Source organism: Embiotoca jacksoni, unplaced genomic scaffold (genome assembly GCF_022577435.1).
Source record: "Embiotoca jacksoni isolate LCO1_2020_lvr unplaced genomic scaffold, fEmbJac1.0.p SCAF_68, whole genome shotgun sequence".
Taxonomy (NCBI): Eukaryota; Metazoa; Chordata; class Actinopteri; family Embiotocidae; genus Embiotoca; species Embiotoca jacksoni.
Window position 1 is genome coordinate 1088294 of NW_027185423.1, and position 23977 is coordinate 1112270.

The 23977-nt window shown below is 44.2% G+C and overlaps 2 protein-coding genes across 4 annotated transcripts; both read left to right on the forward strand.

The window, feature by feature from the left end:
* The first annotated feature begins 788 nt into the window (after positions 1-788).
* LOC138214130 (zinc finger protein basonuclin-2) lies at positions 789-4904 on the forward strand. Its single transcript, XM_069175498.1, has 7 exons — positions 789-853; positions 985-1087; positions 1679-1848; positions 2585-2650; positions 3039-3395; positions 3481-3976; positions 4268-4904. The coding sequence occupies exons 1-7, from the start codon at positions 827-829 to the stop codon at positions 4867-4869; spliced, it is 1821 nt and encodes a 606-aa protein (XP_069031599.1). The 5' UTR covers positions 789-826; the 3' UTR covers positions 4870-4904.
* Positions 4905-7260: 2356 nt separating this feature from the next.
* LOC138214154 (zinc finger protein 436-like) lies at positions 7261-12074 on the forward strand. 3 transcript variants are annotated; one of them, XM_069175528.1, is made up of 6 exons: positions 7261-7551; positions 7939-8044; positions 8129-8259; positions 9017-9264; positions 9335-9438; positions 10450-12074. In XM_069175528.1, exons 1-6 carry the CDS (start codon positions 7335-7337, stop codon positions 11744-11746), a joined length of 2103 nt encoding a protein of 700 aa, XP_069031629.1. In that variant the 5' UTR covers positions 7261-7334; the 3' UTR covers positions 11747-12074. The 3 variants fall into 3 exon arrangements, with proteins under 3 accessions (XP_069031629.1, XP_069031631.1, XP_069031632.1); XM_069175530.1 differs by having other exon boundaries at positions 9017-9261; XM_069175531.1 differs by having other exon boundaries at positions 9017-9201.
* Positions 12075-23977: the final 11903 nt, after the last annotated feature.

Sequence of the window (23977 nt, forward strand, 5' to 3'; positions counted from 1 at the left end):
TCAGTATGTTTTATTTCATGTTTTTGATTTTAACGACACAAAGTTTGAGTTTGGAGCATTTTTAATTTAAATTATCATTCTGAATGATCTGTTTTTGTTTTACTTGTTCTTCACATACAAAAAAGATTTTTTATATTTTAGTGAAATTAATATATTACTAATAATATCTGTGGCTTTATGATATTTATTACTGAACAGTCTGCAGCAACCAATAATTCATTTATTAAAAAAATTCATTTAAATAATCATAATTGTGAAAAGTTTAATTAAAAAGTCTATTAAAAATAAACACAAGTAAATTATAAGAATATAAATCTATTATTTGTTGCAGAAAATATAATACATTATAGACAAAAACACACAAATCAATCTACAAATATAGATTGCACTAAGTAATATAAGGATATATAAATTGCATTAAGTCAGATTTTATGAATAATAATCAATTTATTAATAGAAATATATTAAATATTTTTCAATCATTCAACTCTAAACAAAGTAAAACTCTAAAATAAACATTATAATATAGAAAATAATAAACAGACAACAGTTCAAGCCAATAAACAGAAATAACAATAATTATGGTCATAATTTTAATGAACTACTTTGAATCCTGAAAACGCTCTCAGTGATGAATGAAAGCATTAATAACCAATTAATAATGAATCAGTAATGTCCAGATCGTTTGTTGCATTATAACCTTAGTGAGCCAAATGAAGATTAATATAAAGTTTAAGATGTAATCAGACTGACCAATCAGATGGAGGCTCGGTTTATTGGACCAATCAGGAGGCTGATCTGCTGTTTGTGTTCTGGCTGCAGGACCATGAGGATGACTCCAGACCCCGAGGAGGTGAAGAGCATTTATATTGTGCATATCTGTCCTCAATAAAACATACAAATAATACAAAAATATAGAATTCAAAAAGAGTACGATGGGAAGTATTAAATGTCTGACAGGAAGAATTTACCTTTGTTTCCCAGTGTGTCAGGTGTACGGTGTCCGGCTGCAGCTGTGACCGTTTCAAACCAGGAAGTGTCCGGTCCAGGTCATGTGATCTCTGCGGACACGGCTGGGTGGCGCACGGTAAAACACACGTTCACATTTCTTACTGCAAACTATTACCTGAGAACTATTTAACTGTCAACATTCATTCAAACGTTCATTTTGAATTTGATGGCAGCAACACGTCTCTAAAAAGTTGTATAGTGCTAAAAAAAAGAAAAAACACCTGGTGGAGCATCTGACAACTAATGAGGTTACCATGACAACATATTTATTTTAGTTTTTAATTAAGTATGAGTTCACGCGATTTATTTACATTTTGCACAACGTCCCAAACTTTTTTTGGAAACAGAGTTGTTTTTGTTTAATTGTAGAAAAACAGCAAACGTGAGCGAACAGTCGTGTTCCTCAGCAGACTGCAGATGTGTGCCGTCGCCACGGTGACATGAAGTCAGGTGTCGCTGTCATCTCATCAGCGAGAGCATCTGGACAGAGCATCTGCGCGCACACACACACACACACACACACACACACACACACACACACACACCGGTCTGGTTACGTCCTGTTTTCCATGAAGGTAACACACATCTGTTGAGTGACAGACAGGTGAGTCCGACCTGTCGCAGATTTACTCTTTTCCCAACATCTCCTTTATCTCTTCCCCTCCAGCGCTGGCGAAGCTCCAGGCCAGGTCTCCCTCCAGCTGTGGCCCAGTGGAAGTGGCCCTGCCTGGGCTGGTGTTGGACCTGAGCTCCCTGGTCCTGTACGGAGCTCAGGCCGTTCCCGTTCGGCTGAAGATTCTGCTGGATCGGTTGTACAGCATCCTGAGCCCGGAGCAGGTGAACCTTCCATCACCACCATCACCATCATCACCATCACCATCACCATCACCATCATCACCACCACCATCACCATCATCACCATCACCATCATCACCATCACCATCACCATCATCACCATCACCATCATCACCATCACCATCACCATCACCATCATCACCACCACCATCACCATCATCACCATCACCATCATCACCATCACCATCATCACCATCATCACCACCACCACCACCATCATCACCATCACCATCATCACCATCATCACCACCACCACCACCACCACCACCACCATCATCACCATCACCATCACCATCACCATCATCACCATCATCACCATCACCATCATCACCACCACCATCACCATCATCACCATCACCATCATCACCATCACCATCACCATCATCACCATCACCATCATCACCATCATCACCACCACCACCACCATCATCACCATCACCATCATCATCACCATCACCATCATCACCATCATCACCACCACCACCACCACCACCATCACCACCACCTCCACCATCACCACCACCATCACCACCACCACCACCATCATCACCATCACCACCACCACCACCACCATCACCATTACCACCATCACCACCACCTTCACCACCACCATCACCATCACCACCACCTCCACCATCACCACCACCTTCACAACCACCACCACCATCACCACCACCACCTCCACCACCGCGTCATGGGTTTCTGTTGTCCGTTTCAGGTCGGCCACATTCTGTGCATCCTGGGATGGAGTCTGGGTGATTATGTGAGAGGTTACATGCTGCAGGTAACACGTTGAGCAGTTTCACATTAATGGAGTGTCTCCAGTCAATGCCGACGTTCACCTCTTATTGTAGTTTACATGCTTCACACGACTTCCATCCTGACAGTCTGTACAATCAGCACAGTTTCTGGATACACACCGCAGGGTGATGTCACCACGTCATAAATATCAAATATGGTCAAAACCTCCCCTTCAGCTCTTCAGTTGTGGTGCAAAATAATGGACCAAAAACAATAGAAATTCTTTCATCTAATTAGACATTTGTGGGAAATGTTGTCATAATTATGGCCACAAGCTTGTTTTGTGAGGTGACCTTTGACCTCTGAATTTGAACCAGTCCGTCCTTGAAACCGAGTGAATTATTGACACGGGAGTGATTTGTTCCCTCCAGTATCCCAGCGGGAAGGTGTTGGACCGCTGGTTGATGGTGACTCCTGAAGAAGAGCTGCTCGTCCTCCAACAGTTCTTTCGCTTCGGTGAGACACGCCCGATCGTGGAGCTGATGACGCGTCAGGCCGTCCGCCACCTCTCCGATCCGGAGCCGAAGCCCGCCACGAACGGGGGGGCGCTGGCGACGTGGAGGAACTCCAGAAGAGATTCACGATTGGCGGATGGCGTCCGCCGTATCGAGAAGAACCGCCCCGATGACCACGACGGCCATTTTGAACACGTTCCCGGTGGACTTTCTTTGCTTCTGCCGTTCCACTTTCCAAGCTCCGCCTTCCACTGTTTGGCTCCTCCCACCAAGGTAATCAATTGAAACGACTTTCTCCCTCAGGGTCCTTTAGGTTTTGAAACAGAACCTACTGTGATCCTCTTTCTTCTTGTTCCAGGAGCCTCCTCCTCCCGGTCAGCTGACCCGGTGCCTCCAAAGGCCGAGCGGGATCAAACTGACCGAGAGACATGAGCGAGAAGGAGGACGAGGAGGGCAACAGAACGATTGGACTCCTAGAGAAGAACCAGCCGTGAAAAAAATCAAAACGGACCCCGACAAGCCAAGCCCACCCCGGTTGCCATGGTTCCATAACGACCAGGATCTCGACCTTCTTGTGGGACGGGCCCGGCAGGAGAACCCTCCCTCGCTCTACCCGCCCATCTCCTCCTCTTCCTCCTCTCCGGTTAAAGTTTCCCAGAAGCTGCCGGGCTCTGTGCATCCTCTCCCCTCCTTCTCCTCCTCCTTCCTCTGTCCTCCTCCCACCGCCTCCTTTTCCTCCTCCCTCCGTCCTCTCCCGTCGTCACTTTGCTCGCTGCCTTCTCCTCCTCCTCCCGCCGGAGGTCGGAAGGGGCGGGTCTGCTGCGGCGTGTGCGGGAAAAGCTTCTACGACAAAGGTGAGGACGATGTGGTTCCTTCTACATATCGAGATCCTCGAGTGAACATACGCTCGTGTTCAGGTTTTCCTCCACAGAACTCCTGTTCTTGTGTCCCGTTGACGATCTCGTGTCGTAGAGTTGAACAGGTCTCGAACGACGGCCGTGGACCGGTCTCGTGTCTCGGGGTTCCACAGGGTTCGATTCGAGGTCCTCTTCTCTTGTGTATAAATTTCAGAGCTAGCTGCCGTGCGACCGTCGTTTGGTTTGCGCCGACGTAAACGAGAGCCCGTCTCTCCTTTGTTTGCGCAGGAACGCTGAAGATCCACTACAACGCCGTCCACCTGAAGATCAAGCACCGCTGCACGGTGGCGGGCTGCACCACGGTCTTCAGCTCGCTGCGCAGCCGCAACCGCCACAGCGCCAACCCGAACCCACGGCTGCACACGGGCGCCGGCAGGGAGCGAAACAGTGACGCTCACACACGGGACGCCGAACACGAGCACCAGAACGTACGTCGGCGGCGGGCCGATGACGCCCGTCCACCGCGGCACGCCGGGAGGAACGACGCAAACCGCCAACACGGCCAGCACAACGCGCCTCCTCGACCCGGCTCCCCTCCATCTCCTCGGACTCTGAGCCAAGACGCCGACCCACACCCGCCTCCTCCTCTTCCTCTGCCCCTCCTCCTCAGCCGGCACACCAGTCAAGCACCATCAGGCCCCGCCCCCGCGCTGGGTGCAGACGGTCAGTCCGTGTCACATGACCGCGGCGTCACAGAGGGGAAAGGAGGCGATCGGCGGTGGCGGCGGGAGTCAGGTGACCCCGGGCCGAAGAAGAAGCCCCGGAAGTCGAGCACGCCGGTGAAAATTGAAAGAGAAGCGACGGAGACGAGGAGAGACGAGGAGTGTTGAGGAGTGTTGAGGAGAGACGAGGAGTGTTGAGGAGAGACGAGGAGTGTTGAGGAGAGACGAGGAGAGACGAGGAGTGTTGAGGAGTGTTGAGGAGAGACGAGGAGTGTTGAGGAGTGTTGAGGAGAGACGAGGAGTGTTGAGGAGAGACGAGGAGTGTTGAGGAGTGTTGAGGAGAGACGAGGAGTGTCGAGGAGTGTTGTGGAGAGACGAGGAGAGACGAGGAGTGTTGAGGAGTGTTGAGGAGAGACGAGGAGTGTTGAGGAGTGTTGAGGAGAGACGAGGAGAGACGAGGAGTGTTGAGGAGAGACGAGGAGTGTTGAGGAGTGTTGAGGAGAGACGAGGAGTGTTGAGGAGAGACGAGGAGAGACGAGGAGTGTTGAGGAGTGTTGAGGAGAGACGAGGAGTGTTGAGGAGTGTTGAGGAGAGACGAGGAGTGTTGAGGAGAGACGAGGAGTGTTGAGGAGTGTTGAGGAGAGACGAGGAGTGTTGAGGAGAGACGAGGAGTGTTGAGGAGTGTTGAGGAGAGACGAGGAGTGTCGAGGAGTGTTGAGGAGAGACGAGGAGTGTTGAGGAGAGACGAGGAGTGTCGAGGAGTGTTGAGGAGAGACGAGGAGTGTTAAGGAGAGACGAGGAGTGTCGAGGAGTGTTGAGGAGAGACGAGGAGTGTTGAGGAGAGACGAGGAGTGTCGAGGAGTGTTGAGGAGAGACGAGGAGTGTTGAGGAGTGTTGAGGAGAGACGAGGAGTGTTGAGGAGAGACGAGGAGTGTTGAGGAGAGACGAGGAGAGACGAGGAGTGTTGAGGAGTGTTGAGGAGAGACGAGGAGTGTTGAGGAGTGTTGAGGAGAGACGAGGAGTGTTGAGGAGAGACGAGGAGTGTTGAGGAGTGTTGAGGAGAGACGAGGAGTGTCGAGGAGTGTTGTGGAGAGACGAGGAGAGACGAGGAGTGTTGAGGAGTGTTGAGGAGAGACGAGGAGTGTTGAGGAGTGTTGAGGAGAGACGAGGAGAGACGAGGAGTGTTGAGGAGAGACGAGGAGTGTTGAGGAGTGTTGAGGAGAGACGAGGAGTGTTGAGGAGAGACGAGGAGAGACGAGGAGTGTTGAGGAGAGACGAGGAGTGTTGAGGAGAGACGAGGAGTGTCGAGGAGTGTTGAGGAGAGACGAGGAGTGTTGAGGAGTGTTGAGGAGAGACGAGGAGTGTTGAGGAGAGACGAGGAGTGTTGAGGAGAGACGAGGAGAGACGAGGAGTGTTGAGGAGTGTTGAGGAGAGACGAGGAGTGTTGAGGAGTGTTGAGGAGAGACGAGGAGTGTTGAGGAGAGACGAGGAGTGTTGAGGAGTGTTGAGGAGAGACGAGGAGTGTCGAGGAGTGTTGTGGAGAGACGAGGAGAGACGAGGAGTGTTGAGGAGTGTTGAGGAGAGACGAGGAGTGTTGAGGAGTGTTGAGGAGAGACGAGGAGAGACGAGGAGTGTTGAGGAGAGACGAGGAGTGTTGAGGAGTGTTGAGGAGAGACGAGGAGTGTTGAGGAGAGACGAGGAGAGACGAGGAGTGTTGAGGAGTGTTGAGGAGAGACGAGGAGTGTTGAGGAGTGTTGAGGAGAGACGAGGAGTGTTGAGGAGAGACGAGGAGTGTTGAGGAGTGTTGAGGAGAGACGAGGAGTGTTGAGGAGAGACGAGGAGTGTTGAGGAGTGTTGAGGAGAGACGAGGAGTGTCGAGGAGTGTTGAGGAGAGACGAGGAGTGTTGAGGAGAGACGAGGAGTGTCGAGGAGTGTTGAGGAGAGACGAGGAGTGTTAAGGAGAGACGAGGAGTGTCGAGGAGTGTTGAGGAGAGACGAGGAGTGTTGAGGAGAGACGAGGAGTGTCGAGGAGTGTTGAGGAGAGACGAGGAGTGTTGAGGAGTGTTGAGGAGAGACGAGGAGTGTCGAGGAGTGTTGAGGAGAGACGAGGAGAGACGAGGAGTGTCGAGGAGTGTTGAGGAGAGACGAGGAGTGTTGAGGAGTGTTGAGGAGAGACGAGGAGTGTCGAGGAGTGTTGAGGAGAGACGAGGAGAGACGAGGAGTGTTGAGGAGTGTTGAGGAGACGCAGCGTCGCTGTGGAAACTTTACGAGAGAAACTTATTTCAGAATAAACAGAAACAGGGCGAGATGTCTGAGACACCCTGCAGAGACTAAACCTTTCATTGATCTTGGTCTTTTCTCTCTCAGTCCATCAGTCAATCAATAAAGTCTGTGCATTGAACAGCACGTTTTGAGGTTGCTTTCTCCCTTTGTACTTCTTTTGTGTCACCTTGTAGTCTTAAATCCTCGAAGAAGAAACGGTTGGGAAGAAAAAGGGGAACGTTAGGCGCATGTCTTAGTTTCTCCTCGGATGGCATTTATGCACGCACCAAACCCGGAAGCTCATTAAGGCAGCAAACAAAGCTATGAGTGAATAAATCTTTGTATAAAATATCAGAACCGTGTTTCCGGGGATGACCGGGAACACGGCGGAGAGGGACATGTCTAAGGCCGAGGTCCTGCGGGGGTTCGTCACCGAGAGACTCGCCGCTGCCGCCCGGGAGATCTTAGCGGCTGTGGAGAGGACTGTAGCCGGGTACGAGGAGGAGGCGTCGGGCTTCAGGCTGGAGATCGACCGGCAGAGGAGCCAGCTGGAGCTCCTGCAGCCCCGGGTCGCACCCAGCACCGCCGGTGGGTCAAACATTTATGGGTATAAAAAACGAACAAAGTCTTGGTTTGTAGATATCGGGACGTACCAAAATCCATTCAAATATCTTTTAATTTGATGTGTATTTGATCAACAACAAAATTCTGTGAATGGCATAAAAAAAACAAAGACATTTCTTCAAGTATCACGATTTACTCTTTAATTCGGCATTACTGTGAGCGAGCACCGAATTCATATTTATCTTTTTTATTCGGGATTATCTTCAGACTCGTTCTACAAATTCAGGGAAGTTTACTGGAGTTGTACTTCGCTTTCAGCAGCAGAGGGCGCTGTTGATCGACCCAAAAACCTTTACAATCACAAGTTTTAATTTAGAAATGTGAAGCCGGGCTAATAATTGATTTCTCCAGGTACAAAGTGCAGCAGGAGCCTCGACGCTGCTGAAGAGGAGGATGAGAAGTCCCAGGAGCTTCTGGAGAATCTGGACTTGGCTGGTCCATCAAGGTTTTTGAAGAGGTTGTTTCAATAATTCTGATATATTTTTACTCACTAATTTGATTTACTTGTTTGCGGTTCAATATTAATGTATTAATTTTTCAGGTCTTTACACCCCCGATGTCGGGACAGAAGAAGGAAGCCTGGCAGACCTCAGATCAGTGAAACAGAGAACCACGTAGACCTCAGGATCCGCATCCTGGAGGACTCTCAGACCAGCGTGCTCTCAAAAAAAGGTGATTTTAAAAAAAAAATTAAAAAAAAGTGGATTTTAGAAATTGAATAGAAACTAAGGAGAGTCTGCTCCATCCGTCGCAATTTAAACTCAATTTAACCTCCATGGGGAAGTATTCAGAGTGTCGTCTCTTCATCATCATCATCACTGAGTTCCTCACGTTAACGTGACCGCTGGTACCTGAACATTAGTGACGTCACCATGGAAACCTGAAACTGGAGCAGACAAACAGCAGATTTTGGGTCAAATTTTTGAGGAACACAAAATCTTTAATGGCTGCTTACAGCCGAGTGTTCCTGAGCCCATGCAGTGATTTCCACTGCAGAATCAAAGCTGTTTTTAAAGCAGTTCCACCTGAGGGCCCGAAAATCACAGACAACATCAGATTTTGGGTCAAACTCTGTAAACGGTCAACAGAGACCCTTGAAATGCTTCAGATGGGAGTTTCTCACCCTGAACAACACAATCGAAGCTCCCCGCACCTCAACATTTTTGAAGTTTGACCCAAAATCTGATGTGGAACAGACCTGATTCTGTGGTGGAAATCACTGCATGGGCTCAGGAACACTTGGCTGTAAACTGGCACGTTGAAGGTTTTCTGTGCTTCAACTTTAGATGTGGACTGAGTAAAGGGCACCGAGCAGCCCGAATCCCCGGACTGAGCCGTCGGACTCGAATCCTCCCCGTCGTGTTTCGGACTCGGCCGAGTCTCCTAACCCCTGTTCTTCTTCTCGCTGTCCTCGTCTCTCCTCCGTCAGTGCTGAAGAAGTGTCCGATCTCGAAGCTGAAGTGTCCTCGCGGCCTGCAGGAGGCCGACTTCCTGGACCTGCTGAGATCCACCTTCCCTCCGCTGGCCGGAGACGACAAACCCTTCGACGTGTTAACGTCGGACCAGAGAGGGAGACTCCGGCGTCTGAAGCTGAAGACGGTGACGCCAGAGGAGGTCCGCAGACACATCGGCTGCACAGCGGGGGGGAAATCAACGGTCTACATCCGACTGCAGGTCGTGTGGCTGCTCGGTCGTGTTTCTCTGTGTTTTCAGCCTTTGGATGATGAATGTCTTTCTTCTTTTCCAGACTGCAGAGGAACATCTGGCCAAAGAAGAAGAGATTCACCCTCCGCAGACTAAAAACGTCAACTCTGCCGTGTCGACATGTGACGCCACCAGGAAACAAACACGGTAACGTCACAGAGCCGCAAAACACACGCTACCTGGCTAAAAGTATGTGGACGGCCAACGCTGGTGTGGTGTGGGACTCCTCGGGGGGGGGGGGGGGAGGTTAACCACCGCTGCAACTCCCTTGAGTAAAAAAACTAAACACTTAAATGGCATCACATCGCCAACGACGCTGGTCTCTGATTGGTCCGCCCTTCAAACCTAAAAACAAACAGGCTGTAAACAGAGCCAAGAAAACTGAAGCTGTGAGCAATAGGTGGGTGGAGCCAAGCAACGATAATGGAGATACTTTAATGGCTTAAATTCAATAAAGTCATCAATATAATCCTGCTATTTTCAACGGTTGTTCTGAAATACACACCTAACAGGTTTCTGGGAATGTTTCACAATAAAAGCCTTGTTAAGAAATAAAAAGTTTCTCTACTGAATATACCGGAGGGCTTTTAGTTTGAAGTGGACACAGGAAGTGTTGATTTTGTATCAACAGTGTAGTGCAGTAACTTCGACAGGGCAAACGGGAGCAGATCAAAAATGTAAATCAGTGAATACGCATCAAACAACTAAAACATGTGGAGCTGATGTTGAACAGGAGACGACACTCGGAGGACTTCCTCGTGAAGCTTGTTGCTTCCTGCTGCTCTGTGAGCATCACTGAAACTCTCTGAACCTGCTGATCGTATTGGTCGTATCTTCAGTTTTCTAAGAAGGCTTTAGGGATGAGGACCAACTGGTTGGTTTGGTGGCTTGATAACCTCCACGCCTCCAACCTTTCCCATGGCGACCCTCCGTCTCCCCCACAGTGGATGAGACAGTCCTGAACCAGGACGTGTTTTACGTTCAAGCTGCTGGCAGGTGATGAAGCGCCTGAGGACAGTTGAGCAGCTGAGCCGACCTCCGATTACATAAACATACTTTTAGCCATCTAGCGTTGTTTTACCGACAGAAACGTCTTATCGACGAGACTTTAAACACCTCACGGTGTAACTCGTTCGTTTCTGCCCCCGGTTACCACAGCAACCCCGATCAGGAGCTCCAAATCAGGCGAGCAGAGTCCTGCAGCTCAACATCACAACAAGACATACAGCCAGAGGAAGATGATGATGATGATGATGAAGAACCGGCGGTCGACTTCGTTGAGCGCTCAACAACTGAACGTGGAGGAGGCGGTAGTGACGCCGACGAGACGAACTGCAGCGACGACAACCGGAAACCAGAGCGGAGCGAAGAGGAAGTGAAGGAACGCGACTCCGAACGGCAGTCAAAGAGACGAAGAGTGAGTCAGGCTGAGAACAGCGCCGCCGCTGTTTCCTGTGAAGTCTGCGGCGCTCTGCACAAATCGGAGGTCTCGCTTGTCAAACACGCCTGGAGTCACGCGGACGATCCCGGCAGCGTCTGCGGCGCCTGCGCAGAGCGTTCGGAGTCCGAGGAGATGTTGAAGGATCATCTTCAGAGTCGCCACAGAATCTCTGACTGCCACGTCTGCGGAGAGTCGTTCCTCAGCGGCCTCAACGACCACGTGGCGGCTCGCTCCGGCCAGAGGCTGCACAAGTGCGACGTTTGCAACGGCGCATCTGCCTCCAAGGAGTCCCTCGAGGATCACCAGAAGCTCCACGCGATGGGTCGGCCTCACAAATGTTACACTTGCCATAAAGTTTTTGAGCTGAAGGAGCAGCTGAAAACTCACCGCAGGACTCACGGCGGCGGGAAGGCGCATCTCTGCGGCGTCTGCGGTAAATCCCTCAGCGACTACAGATCCTTGTCCCGCCACAAGATGACCCACTCCGGGGAAAGACCCCACAGCTGCCAGATTTGCGGGAGGTGCTTCAAACTTCCCGGCACTCTGAGGCAGCACGAGAAGATTCACACGGACAGAGAGAGGTCGTACCTCTGCGACGTTTGCTGCAAAATGTTCCTGACGATCCAGCAGCTGCAGATTCACATGAGAACGCACACCAACGAGAAGCCGTATCACTGCGGCGAGTGCGGCAAGGGATTCACCACCAAGGGACCCCTGACGGTTCACATGCGTGTCCACACGGGGGAGAAACCCTACCGCTGCCCCGACTGCGGTTGGTCCTTCAAACGCAAGACGAACCTGGACGACCACGTGGCCGTCCACTCGGGCGTCAAACCGTTTGTCTGCGGGATTTGTGGGAAAGCGTGCGCTCGTAAAACGCACCTGACTGTTCACATGAGGACTCACAACGGAGAAAGACCGTACAAGTGTTCCCTCTGTGACAAAGCTTTCACTCAGAGCCACTGTCTGAAAACACACATGAAGAGCCACCAGGGGGCAGAACCTTCAACATAACAGAAAACTGACCAAATATATGGTTTTATTGTTCAAACGGACCAGTGACAATTAAATTATTGGGTTTTTTTTCTCCTTTATTTAATACAGAAACGTTTTTGAAATGTTTATTGCTGAAGCAAATCAAACAGTATAAGTAATACATTGCACAGAGACTGGGGCCTAAAAGTAAAGGAGGTCTTTATATCCTTGTATTTTATATTTAAAGAAGAAAAATAAAAAGTGGGGTTGGATGTTGACTGGGGTTTGTCTGCCAGCCGTTTCTTCCTCCTCCTCCCCGGTGGGCCGACCCAGAGTGGACACCGGACATTCAAACATTTTAAAGACCCCCCCCCCCCCCCAAAAAAAAAAATCAAACAACAGGGAAATCTAACTAAACTAAGGTGTATAAGTGTACACCATCTGTTTTCCTCTTCTTCCTCTCGCAGTCTCGAGAACAAATTTACAGAAATATGTCAAACTCTGGTTGCAGATCTTTTGGCTCCAGTTTTGGGGAGCTGATATTTTCATCCATCTTCATACGAGGATGGATCACAAAGCTCAAAGACTGTTCAGTGACGTGCACATGAAGCTGAGGGGAGCTGCAACTTTTGTGGGTTTCAGGTCAATGGTGAAATCACAGATGTTAATATATTAAACAAGAAACCCAACGTGATGCTTGATAGATATTTATAGGAATCCACAAACCCTTTGTTTCACTCGGTGCTAATAGCAAAGCTCTTGTTTTGTTTGCTTTGTCAAATCAGTGAGTTCAGATCTCAGAGGAAGGAGCCGAGGAACACGACTGTATCATCAGCATACTGTACATACGGGACACTGAGTGTATCATCCGTTTAACAAATATTAAAGATATATGAAAGAAAAAGTAGAGGCCCGAACATTGATCCTGGAGAACTTCCTTTGAAGAACAGTAGGATGAGGAACATTTCACACATTTACATCAAGCATGAAGGAAATGTGTTATTTTTTTAAATTATGATTTGAATGGGCTGCAGCGACCACAGGGGAACTGAGTGCTTTGAGACACACAGCATTACATTTGTTTTGTGTTTTTCTTTGCCGTACCCAGTCGCAGACATGAAACCGTCCCAACCTTTATGACTTGGTTACTTTTTAACCACCTGTGTTCAAACTGATGCATGACGATGCAAAATCAGTTTTGTGCCGCCGTCTTATTTGAATTCTCAGAAGCATTTTCGGAAAATCCTAAACAGGCTAGTCATAAAGCTTTAGATAATATTTATTACTTTGCATTATAATTTAATAATGTGATATATATATATATATATATATATATATATATATATATATATATATATACACATGTATATATATGTATATATATGTATGTATATATATGTTTCAAATAACTCATTAGTAAAGCAAATGCTGTCATTCGCTCAGCACACCTTTGTCTTTCCGCACACGGCTGTTTTTATCTGTGATTCCAGTTTTGAAACAAACTTCCCACCAGGGCAGAAACATTTTGTTGTCCATATGAGCCCATAAATTAATGCAAACACACTTTTAGCTGAACTTTTACATTCAAAAACACGTTTCCCTGAATTGTTCTACCTTTTTTATGTAATCTCGGCTAACTGGTTCCCCAATTTGTTGCGGACTGTAAAACTTTTGATAAGTTTTGGAAGGAATTGCCATGAAATTGTGTACTGACATTAATCATTTGGTCAAAGTTTGAATTCTTCCGATACCTTGATTTATGAGCAGGTAACAAGTTTAGCAAATTCTGCAATGTCTGTTCTTATGCAGATGTTACACTGTTTTATGTCCTTTTTCATTCTTCGGTCTGCCTTGATTTCCTGTTATTTCCTCTAAATCACACTTACTTTGAATACAGAAGAGACCGAAGTAATCTACACCTGCTTGTTTCTGGCTATCCTACCATTGAAACTTTAAATGTGACCTACCCATGTGAACCCCTCGCTGACTCTGACCAATTTCAAAAGAATGTTGCTTATTTTAGACAATGAAAAGAATTATTCATGAAAATATGATTATATATGTAAAAACCTGATTTCATCATATTCTCATAAGCATCTACCCCTCACTGTGATTCAGTGGTTTGTTTACGTCCCTGTCGTTTTGCTGCCCGGTGCAGAAACAGCAGAGGTAACAGCAGACTGCTGGGCAGATCCAACCAGACCGAACACACAACCAACACACATTGGTCACCAAAGTGCAGCAAACTTGTACTGTTTGTGATATTTTTAATCAGATTACCCCCAAAGGTGAACAGAATCACCCCCATTATAGTCATGATGGTGTAGAAAGCCCTCTTCTTTGATTGGTCAACCCGCACCCTGTTCCCGCCCTCTTCACCTGGACCTGGACGCCTGAGAGCGCAAAGAACAGAAAGGCTGCAGAAACACATGACTGTTAGAAGGCAGCTCATCACACAGAAGTAGAAGATCAGGTTGATCTTGCGACTGAGTAGATAGAACTTCGCCACCCATCCGAAGCACAGCAGCCAAGCACATCCGATGCTGATATTTCTGACCCTGACCCGGCCGGCCCGTCTCAGTCCCCGGTAGGTGATGGGTTTAACAACAGCGAGGTAGCGCTCCACACAGGCGAGGACGTGAAACAGACCTTTTCCGATGGTGGTCACATTCCAGATGCAGAACCCCAGTGATGACATTTCTTGGAGATCTTTGTAGCCGCCACAAAAAAACAAGATCCACCCCACGACTGAGTTCAGCTGCATGGCGATGGAGTGATAGACGAAGACGTCAGACTGAGTCGTGGCGGCCGTGGAGGCGGAGCGCTGTTGCCTCCATTGTTTGTATCGTAGATAGAGGATGAAGATGAAGAGAGGGAGGAGGAGGAGGTTGGTGATGGAGAGAGCAGCAAAGACTGAGATGCTCTCTTTGGACCTGAAACATTCGTTTTCAATTGGATAGACGGAGGAGTTGGAAGATGTGAGTTGAGGAGGAAGAAGGGAGAGGTCAGCAGAGGAAGAGGAGTTGACCGACATAGTTACATACATGAAAGGCCTGAGGATGAGGAAGAGGAGACGTAGAAGGAGGAGGGGGGGAGATGAAGACAAAAGATTAGATTGAGCTACAGGACAAATTTTATAAACCGACAGAAATCAAAGCTTCACACAACAGTGAAGTCAACAGTGCATCATGAATTGTTTACCACTTGTGCTCTCTTGAGAAAAGCTCGCTCTGGATGAAGGTGAAGATATTAAATGTTTCGCAAGTCCAGGCTGAATTCATCAAAATTATTTTATGAGGGATAAAATGAAAATGTATTTTAATGTAAAAGAATTTCAGAATAAGGCTGATTCCTCTTCAAGTTATCAACAATATTAACTTAAAAAATTGAACAGACAAAATGACAACATACACAGAAACATAGATTTCTAAAATATCAACAATCGATTCAACAAAGAAAACTCGTTAATAACTAAATAAAAAGTCTTTAATTACCTCAGCAGAGTTTCTTTCTGATCGTCCTGGCCGTGCGTCTCTGAGCGGACTGACAGCTGTTCACTGGTGTCTGATCCACATACAGCTCAACACCAACTGGGTTAAAGGAGCCTGTTGACTAATGTTTGTCTGCGTGTGAAGAGACTTGTTTTCATCAGGACACGATGAGTTCAGACCGCAGCGTCAGGAACATCACTATTTGAATAAAATGTCAATGATCTCGACTGAGATTGTTCACAGAACACACGCAGTAAATTATCACAACTTTTATAGTTTTATTTAAATACAATAATGTCATCCATAAATATACAATAATATAAAAATGATTATGCATTGTACTACAACTACAGACATTATTTTAAACATCCTACATTTTCCTTAACAATAAAATGAATTTCCAGTATTTAGATCATCATTACAAACCCAGTCATAAACAATTTACATGGTTGTCATCAGTGCAGCAATGTTATGGTTATCAATCATTTAGTTTGTCCATTAAGAAGCACATTTGAAAGGACTCAAATGACCCATCAATAAAGAGGTCTGCATTCAAATTCAATTCTGTCATTGAGCTCCTCTCGGGCTGAAAGCACGCAACGGTGTTTTCATTTCAAATTTCCTATCAGAGGTTACAGATTTGAGTCTATAAATCTACGCAAACACACTTTTAGCTGAACGTTTACGCTCAAAAGGCACATTTCTCATGTTGAACAACTAGTTTGGCAAATTTGGTTCAGACTGAAACATCTCAATAGCTTTTCGATGGATTGCCGTGAAATTTCGTGCTCACATAAATAGTTTCCATCGTTAGGTTCAAATTTGAATTTGTTTGGCGTCTTGAATTTAGGCATCAAATCTCCCAAATGAATGCTGCAACGTCTGTTTCTATGCAGATGATAGACTTGTTTGTGTCTGTTTCCACTCTTCAGTCTGCCTTGGTAGTCTTTCTAATCACACTTATTTGAAATACAGATGAGATCAAAGTATTCTCCACACCTGCCTCTACCATTTAAACCTTTAATATCAGCCTTTAATACCCATATCAGCCTCGTTGACTCCTACAAATACGAAAGAAATTGGTTCATTCTAGATACATTTTCAACATTTAACTACAAAATTAGTCATTTGAAATAATATGAAATATCAGAATTCCAGATTTATTTACAGTATACTCTCACATGTAGTGTAACTGCACACAGCTGTGGTTTCTTTTGGGAGTGAGGAGAAGAAATCTTTGACTATGAGTCAAATGCAGCAAAAATAATGACATTTGCAGCTGCACATTGTTTAATCTGCTGATTAGCTTGCCTGAAATTCATGATTATAAAGATGAGCTACTTTTGCATGTCTCCGTGTTATACCATGAGATGTAATATTATTTTTAAGTTTCCATGAGTTATAAACAGGTTTTTTTCACAACACATGCTAACAAGTTAAATGCTGCTGGAAGCGATGGTCCTGTCATCATTTACGAGATCCACAGGAATCTATTTACATGTGTTTTGTTTGTTTTTTAAAAGTTATATTTACATTGTACACGAATAAAAATGTTCTGCACCATTGCAGGAGTGCACGTTTCCCTTAGATTCCTGTATCACTTCAATTTGAGGTTTTCACATTTAAGTGTTCACAACAGGTAGATATTATAGAGAGCGTACCAGTGTATGACATATGACATATGACAGTGTTGCATTAATAAAGTGAGCCTTTCAGAATCAGGCATCATAGCACTGAATGATGGAAGATCTATCATTTTTCTGAAGACGCCAATCTATTGGCCGCTGTCGGAAATTCACATCGCTGTTGGTATGAACAGTTCTTGATGTATTTAACATGCCTGTGAAGATTAAAGGCCTTAAGAGGTCAGCAAAACAACATTTTTTTTTTTAGCATTTTGTAATCTTTAATTGGCTCTTGAACAACAACATGTTAGTTTTCCTGCTCTTTGTAGAAACAGCAGGGGTAAAACCAAACAGACGGGCAGATCCAACCACGGTGCAAATGACAGAACCAAACACCTGTCAGAGTAGCTCAGCAGGTCCGACACGTCCAGAACGATGCAAACCAGGTAGCCAATAAAATACAGCAACAGCACTCCCGTTATTGCCAGGACGGTGTGGAAAGCCCTCTGCTTTGACTGGTCAACATGCCCCCTGGCCCCGCCCACTTCCCCCGGCCCCGGACGAATCAGAACACAGAGAACAGAGAGGCTGCAGAAAGACACAACAATGAAAGTGAAGGTCAAAAGGCAGACAAATGGGATAACGGGATAATTAGGGACGTAAAGAAATACTAGACCGCTCCATCCAAAGCACAGCAGCCAAACGCTTCCAATGCAGGTATTTCTGATCCTGGCCCCGTCCACATTTTTCAACCCCAGGTAGGTGACGGGGTGAACGACAGCCAGGTAGCACTCCACGCAGGTCAGGATGTGAAACAGAATCTCTCCACAGAAAGGGATTGATAAAAGACAGAAAGCCACCGTTAACATGTCTGGGAACTGAAATCCAATGAGGAAGAAGGCAGTCGATGAAACTCCAATCAGCTCCATCAGTGCCAGGTGGTAGGTCAAGATGTCGGAGTGGCTGGTGTTTTTGAACGAGCGCTGCTTCCTCCATTTCAGGTGACCCAGGTAGAAGATGAACACGGCGAGCGGGAGAACGAGGAGAGCTTTGGTGACGACCAAAGCTGCCGTGGCAACGTAACCCATGGAGTTGGCGCAGTAGAAGAATACAGCATCCAGGGAGGAGTTGGAGGAGTTGACTGACATGTTGAATCTATGAGGAAGACGAAGGCTGAAGCTGAGCAGAAAGGAAGAGAGGAACAAGGAGGAACAAAGATCATCTCCGCCAAAATAAACCGGCTCATTTTCAAAAAGCCGGTTTAACAACTAAAAAGTGAGGTGCAGCATCGTGTGGACCGAGCTGGCAGACAACCTCATTCAAAATACAACATTTGTAGACATTTCAGCAAAAATTAACACAAATATTTTCCATCAGCTCTAATCGTTTTCAGGTTAATATGTTTGGAGGTCCAACTAAAACTACAATAATCAATACAGCATGTGATTATCAAACAACACCGACCTCAGCAGTTTGTATTCGATCGTCCTTCTCCAGCGTCTGAAGTCTCACCGGCTAAAACGGACAAATACTGTCATTCATTATATTTGCGTGGTGATCAGGTGAGATCCGGACTGAGGCGTGTTTTGCATGATGTTTTCTTCTACTTTTTATGGTATATTAGTTGCAGGCAAATAAAATTCCCCATTGTTTCACAGGAAGGTCGCAGCGCCGCGTCGGCAGCAGAAGAGCTTTGCTCCACCGACTGGAGGCTCGAGAAGAACCGAGGCAAAGAAAATATACAAAATCCTCCCTGACAGGTAAAATCCTACTGAAGTAAAAGAGCAAATGTGTTGTCAGCAAAACGTACTTCAGGTATGCTATCAAAAGTAAAAGTACTTGTTCTACTGAAATAAATAACGCTGGACTTATTAGTACAAATTTGGATCAGAATGTTTTTAAAACTGCTGCTGTAGCAGGTGAACGGTGAGTTGTACCGTGATGTGCACAGAGCAGCGGAGAGCTTTAACCATCGTGAGGAAGTACTCCAAGTTTTATGACTTAATCAACATCAGAACTTAAGTTACACACAAAAGTGCACAAAAACTTTGCCGACCAAAGCATTTTCACCTCAAGCTCTAAGAGGCACCAAACATTCCTACCTCAAACATATATATATATATATATATACATACACACATATATATATATGTAAATATACTTTATGTACAGTTTACTGGTTTAGTCAAGTGGTTCCCAACCTCGGGGTCGTGCCCCTCTAAAGGGTCAAGAGATGAATCAGTGGGGTCATGAAATATTTCATTTCAGAGAGTGAAGTCAATCTTGTGTTGTTTCCAGCATTTGCCACAAGAGGGAGCTCATGGCTTGGTCAGCGCCTCTGCCAGGAGTTTGTGAGCAGCGTTGACACTTTGTGTTGCTATGGAAACGTGATGCTGGACAGAGACTACAACAGTGTGCTGGTCAGTCTGTGTATGTTTGCAGATCTGCAGTAAAGAATAAGACTCACCAACACTTTATATGTTTAACATGTGAAACTCAAGTAGAAATATTCAGGACCAGGAAATGGAAATAATGTACTTGAACAAATGTTTTATTTCTGCACGAGTTGTGTGTGTGTGTGTGTGTGTGTGTGTGTGTGTGTGTGTGTGTGTGTGTGTGTGTGTTTGTGTGTGTGTGTGTGTGTGTGTGTGTGTGTGTGTGTGTGTGTGTGTGAGGGATCATCATGATGGATTGCTTCAGGACTTCAGGATTGAGGAGATTTTGTTGCATATTATACGATAAATCAAACCAGAAATTTTCTTCGTGTCTTTGTTTGTTCATAATGTTGTTTGTTCATGACGTTGTTTGTTCATGATGTTGTTTGTTCATGATGTTGTTTGTTCATGATGTTGTTTGTTCATGATGTTGTTTGTTCATGATGTTGTTTGTTCATGATGTTGTTTGTTCATAATGTTGTTTGAAACATAGCAGAAACACAACAGAAACACAGCAGAAACACAGCAGAAACATAACAGAACCATAACAGAAACATAGCAGAAACATAACAGAACCATAACAGAAACATAACAGAAACATAACAGAAACATAGCAGAAACATAGCGGAAACATAACAGAACCATAACAGAAACATAACAGAAACATAACAGAAACATAGCAGAAACATAACAGAAACATAACAGAAACATAGCAGAAACATAACAGAAACATAGCAGAAACATAACAGAAACATAGCAGAAACATAACAGAAACATAACAGAAACATAGCAGAACCATAACAGAACCATAACAGAAACATAGCAGAACCATAACAGAACCATAACAGAAACATAACAGAAACATAGCAGAACCATAACAGAACCATAGCAGAACCATAACAGAAACATAACAGAACCATAACAGAAACATAGCAGAACCATAACAGAAACATAGCAGAACCATAACAGAACCATAGCAGAACCATAACAGAAACATAACAGAAACATAACAGAAACATAGCAGAAACATAACAGAAACATAACAGAACCATAACAGAACCATAACAGAAACATAGCAGAAACATAACAGAAACATAACAGAACCATAACAGAAACATAACAGAAACATAACAGAAACATAACAGAAACATAGCAGAACCATAGCAGAACCATAACAGAAACATAGCAGAAACATAGCAGAAACATAACAGAAACATAGCAGAAACATAACAGAAACATAGCAGAACCATAACAGAACCATAACAGAAACATAACAGAAACATAACAGAAACATAGCAGAAACATAACAGAAACATAACAGAAACATAACAGAAACATAGCGGAAACATAACAGAACCATAGCAGAACCATAACAGAAACATAACAGAAACATAACAGAACCATAACAGAACCATAGCAGAAACATAGCAGAAACATAACAGAAACATAACAGAACCATAACAGAAACATAACAGAAACACAGCAGAAACACAACAGAACCATAACAGAAACATAACAGAAACATAACAGAAACATAGCAGAAACATAACAGAAACATAACAGAAACATAACAGAAACATGGCAGAAACATAGCAGAAACATAACAGAAACATAACAGAAACATAACAGAACCATAACAGAACCATAACAGAAACATAACAGAAACACAGCAGAAACATAGCAGAACCATAACAGAACCATAACAGAACCATAACAGAAGCATAGCAGAACCATAACAGAAACATAACAGAAACATAGCAGAACCATAACAGAACCATAACAGAAACATAACAGAAACATAACAGAAACACAGCAGAAACATAGTAGAACCATAACAGAAACATAACAGAACCATAACAGAAACATAGCAGAACCATAACAGAACCATAACAGAAACATAACAGAAACATAGCAGAACCATAACAGAACCATAACAGAAACATAGCAGAACCAGAACAGAACCATAACAGAAACATAACAGAAACATAGCAGAACCATAACAGAACCATAGCAGAACCATAACAGAACCATAACAGAAACATAACAGAACCATAGCAGAACCATAACAGAAACATAACAGAAACATAGCAGAAACATAACAGAAACATAGCAGAAACATAACAGAAACATAACAGAAACATAGCAGAACCATAACAGAACCATAACAGAAACATAGCAGAACCATAACAGAACCATAACAGAAACATAACAGAAACATAGCAGAACCATAACAGAACCATAGCAGAACCATAACAGAACCATAGCAGAACCATAACAGAAACATAGCAGAACCATAACAGAACCATAGCAGAACCATAACAGAACCATAGCAGAACCATAACAGAAACATAACAGAACCATAACAGAAACATAACAGAAACATAGCAGAACCATAACAGAACCATAGCAGAACCATAACAGAAACATAACAGAACCATAACAGAACCATAACAGAAACATAACAGAAACATAGCAGAACCATAACAGAACCATAGCAGAACCATAACAGAAACATAACAGAACCATAACAGAAACATAACAGAAACATAACAGAAACATAGCAGAACCATAGCAGAACCATAACAGAAACATAGCAGAAACATAACAGAACCATAGCAGAACCATAACAGAAACATAACAGAAACATAACAGAACCATAACAGAAACATAACAGAACCATAACAGAACCATAGCAGAAACATAGCAGAAACATAACAGAAACATAACAGAACCATAACAGAAACATAACAGAAACACAGCAGAAACACAACAGAACCATAACAGAAACATAACAGAAACATAACAGAACCATAGCAGAAACATAACAGAAACATAACAGAAACATAGCAGAAACATAACAGAAGCATAGCAGAACCATAACAGAACCATAACAGAAACATAACAGAAACATAACAGAAACATAGCAGAACCATAGCAGAACCATAACAGAAACATAGCAGAAACATAACAGAACCATAGCAGAACCATAACAGAAACATAACAGAAACATAACAGAACCATAACAGAAACATAACAGAACCATAACAGAACCATAGCAGAAACATAGCAGAAACATAACAGAAACATAACAGAACCATAACAGAAACATAACAGAAACACAGCAGAAACACAACAGAACCATAACAGAAACATAACAGAAACATAACAGAACCATAGCAGAACCATAACAGAAACATAACAGAAACATAACAGAAACACAGCAGAAACATAACAGAAACATAACAGAAACACAGCAGAAACACAACAGAACCATAACAGAAACATAACAGAAACATAACAGAAACACAGCAGAAACATAGCAGAACCATAACAGAACCATAACAGAACCATAACAGAACCATAACAGAAGCATAGCAGAACCATAACAGAAACATAACAGAAAACATAGCAGAACCATAACAGAAACACAGCAGAAACATAGTAGAACCATAACAGAAACATAACAGAACCATAACAGAAACATAGCAGAACCATAACAGAACCATAACAGAAACATAACAGAAACATAGCAGAACCATAACAGAAACATAACAGAAACATAACAGAACCATAGCAGAAACATAACAGAAACATAACAGAAACATAGCAGAAACATAACAGAAGCATAGCAGAACCATAGCAGAACCATAACAGAACCATAACAGAAACATAACAGAACCATAACAGAACCATAGCAGAAACATAGCAGAAACATAACAGAAACATAACAGAACCATAACAGAAACATAACAGAAACACAGCAGAAACACAACAGAACCATAACAGAAACATAACAGAAACATAACAGAACCATAGCAGAACCATAACAGAAACATAACAGAAACATAACAGAAACACAGCAGAAACATAACAGAAACATAACAGAAACATAACAGAAACACAGCAGAAACACAACAGAACCATAACAGAAACATAACAGAAACACAGCAGAACCATAACAGAACCATAACAGAACCATAACAGAACCATAACAGAAGCATAGCAGAACCATAACAGAAACATAACAGAAACATAGCAGAACCATAACAGAACCATAACAGAAACATAACAGAAACATAACAGAAACACAGCAGAAACATAGTAGAACCATAACAGAAACATAACAGAACCATAACAGAAACATAGCAGAACCATAACAGAACCATAACAGAAACATAACAGAAACATAGCAGAACCATAACAGAACCATAACAGAAACATAGCAGAACCATAACAGAAACATAGCAGAAACATAACAGAGACATAGCAGAGACATAGCAGAACCATAACAGAACCATAACAGAAACATAACAGAAACATAGCAGAACCATAACAGAACCATAACAGAAACATAGCAGAACCATAACAGAAACATAACAGAAACATAACAGAAACATAGCAGAGACATAGCAGAACCATAACAGAACCATAACAGAACCATAGCAGAAACATAGCAGAACCATAACAGAACCATAACAGAACCATAGCAGAACCATAACAGAACCATAACAGAAACATAGCAGAAACATAACAGAAACATAACAGAAACATAGCAGAAACCATAACAGAAACATAGCAGAAACATAACAGAAACATAACAGAAACATAGCAGAACCATAACAGAACCATAACAGAAACATAGCAGAACCATAACAGAACCATAACAGAAACATAACAGAAACATGGCAGAACCATAACAGAACCGTAGCAGAACCATAA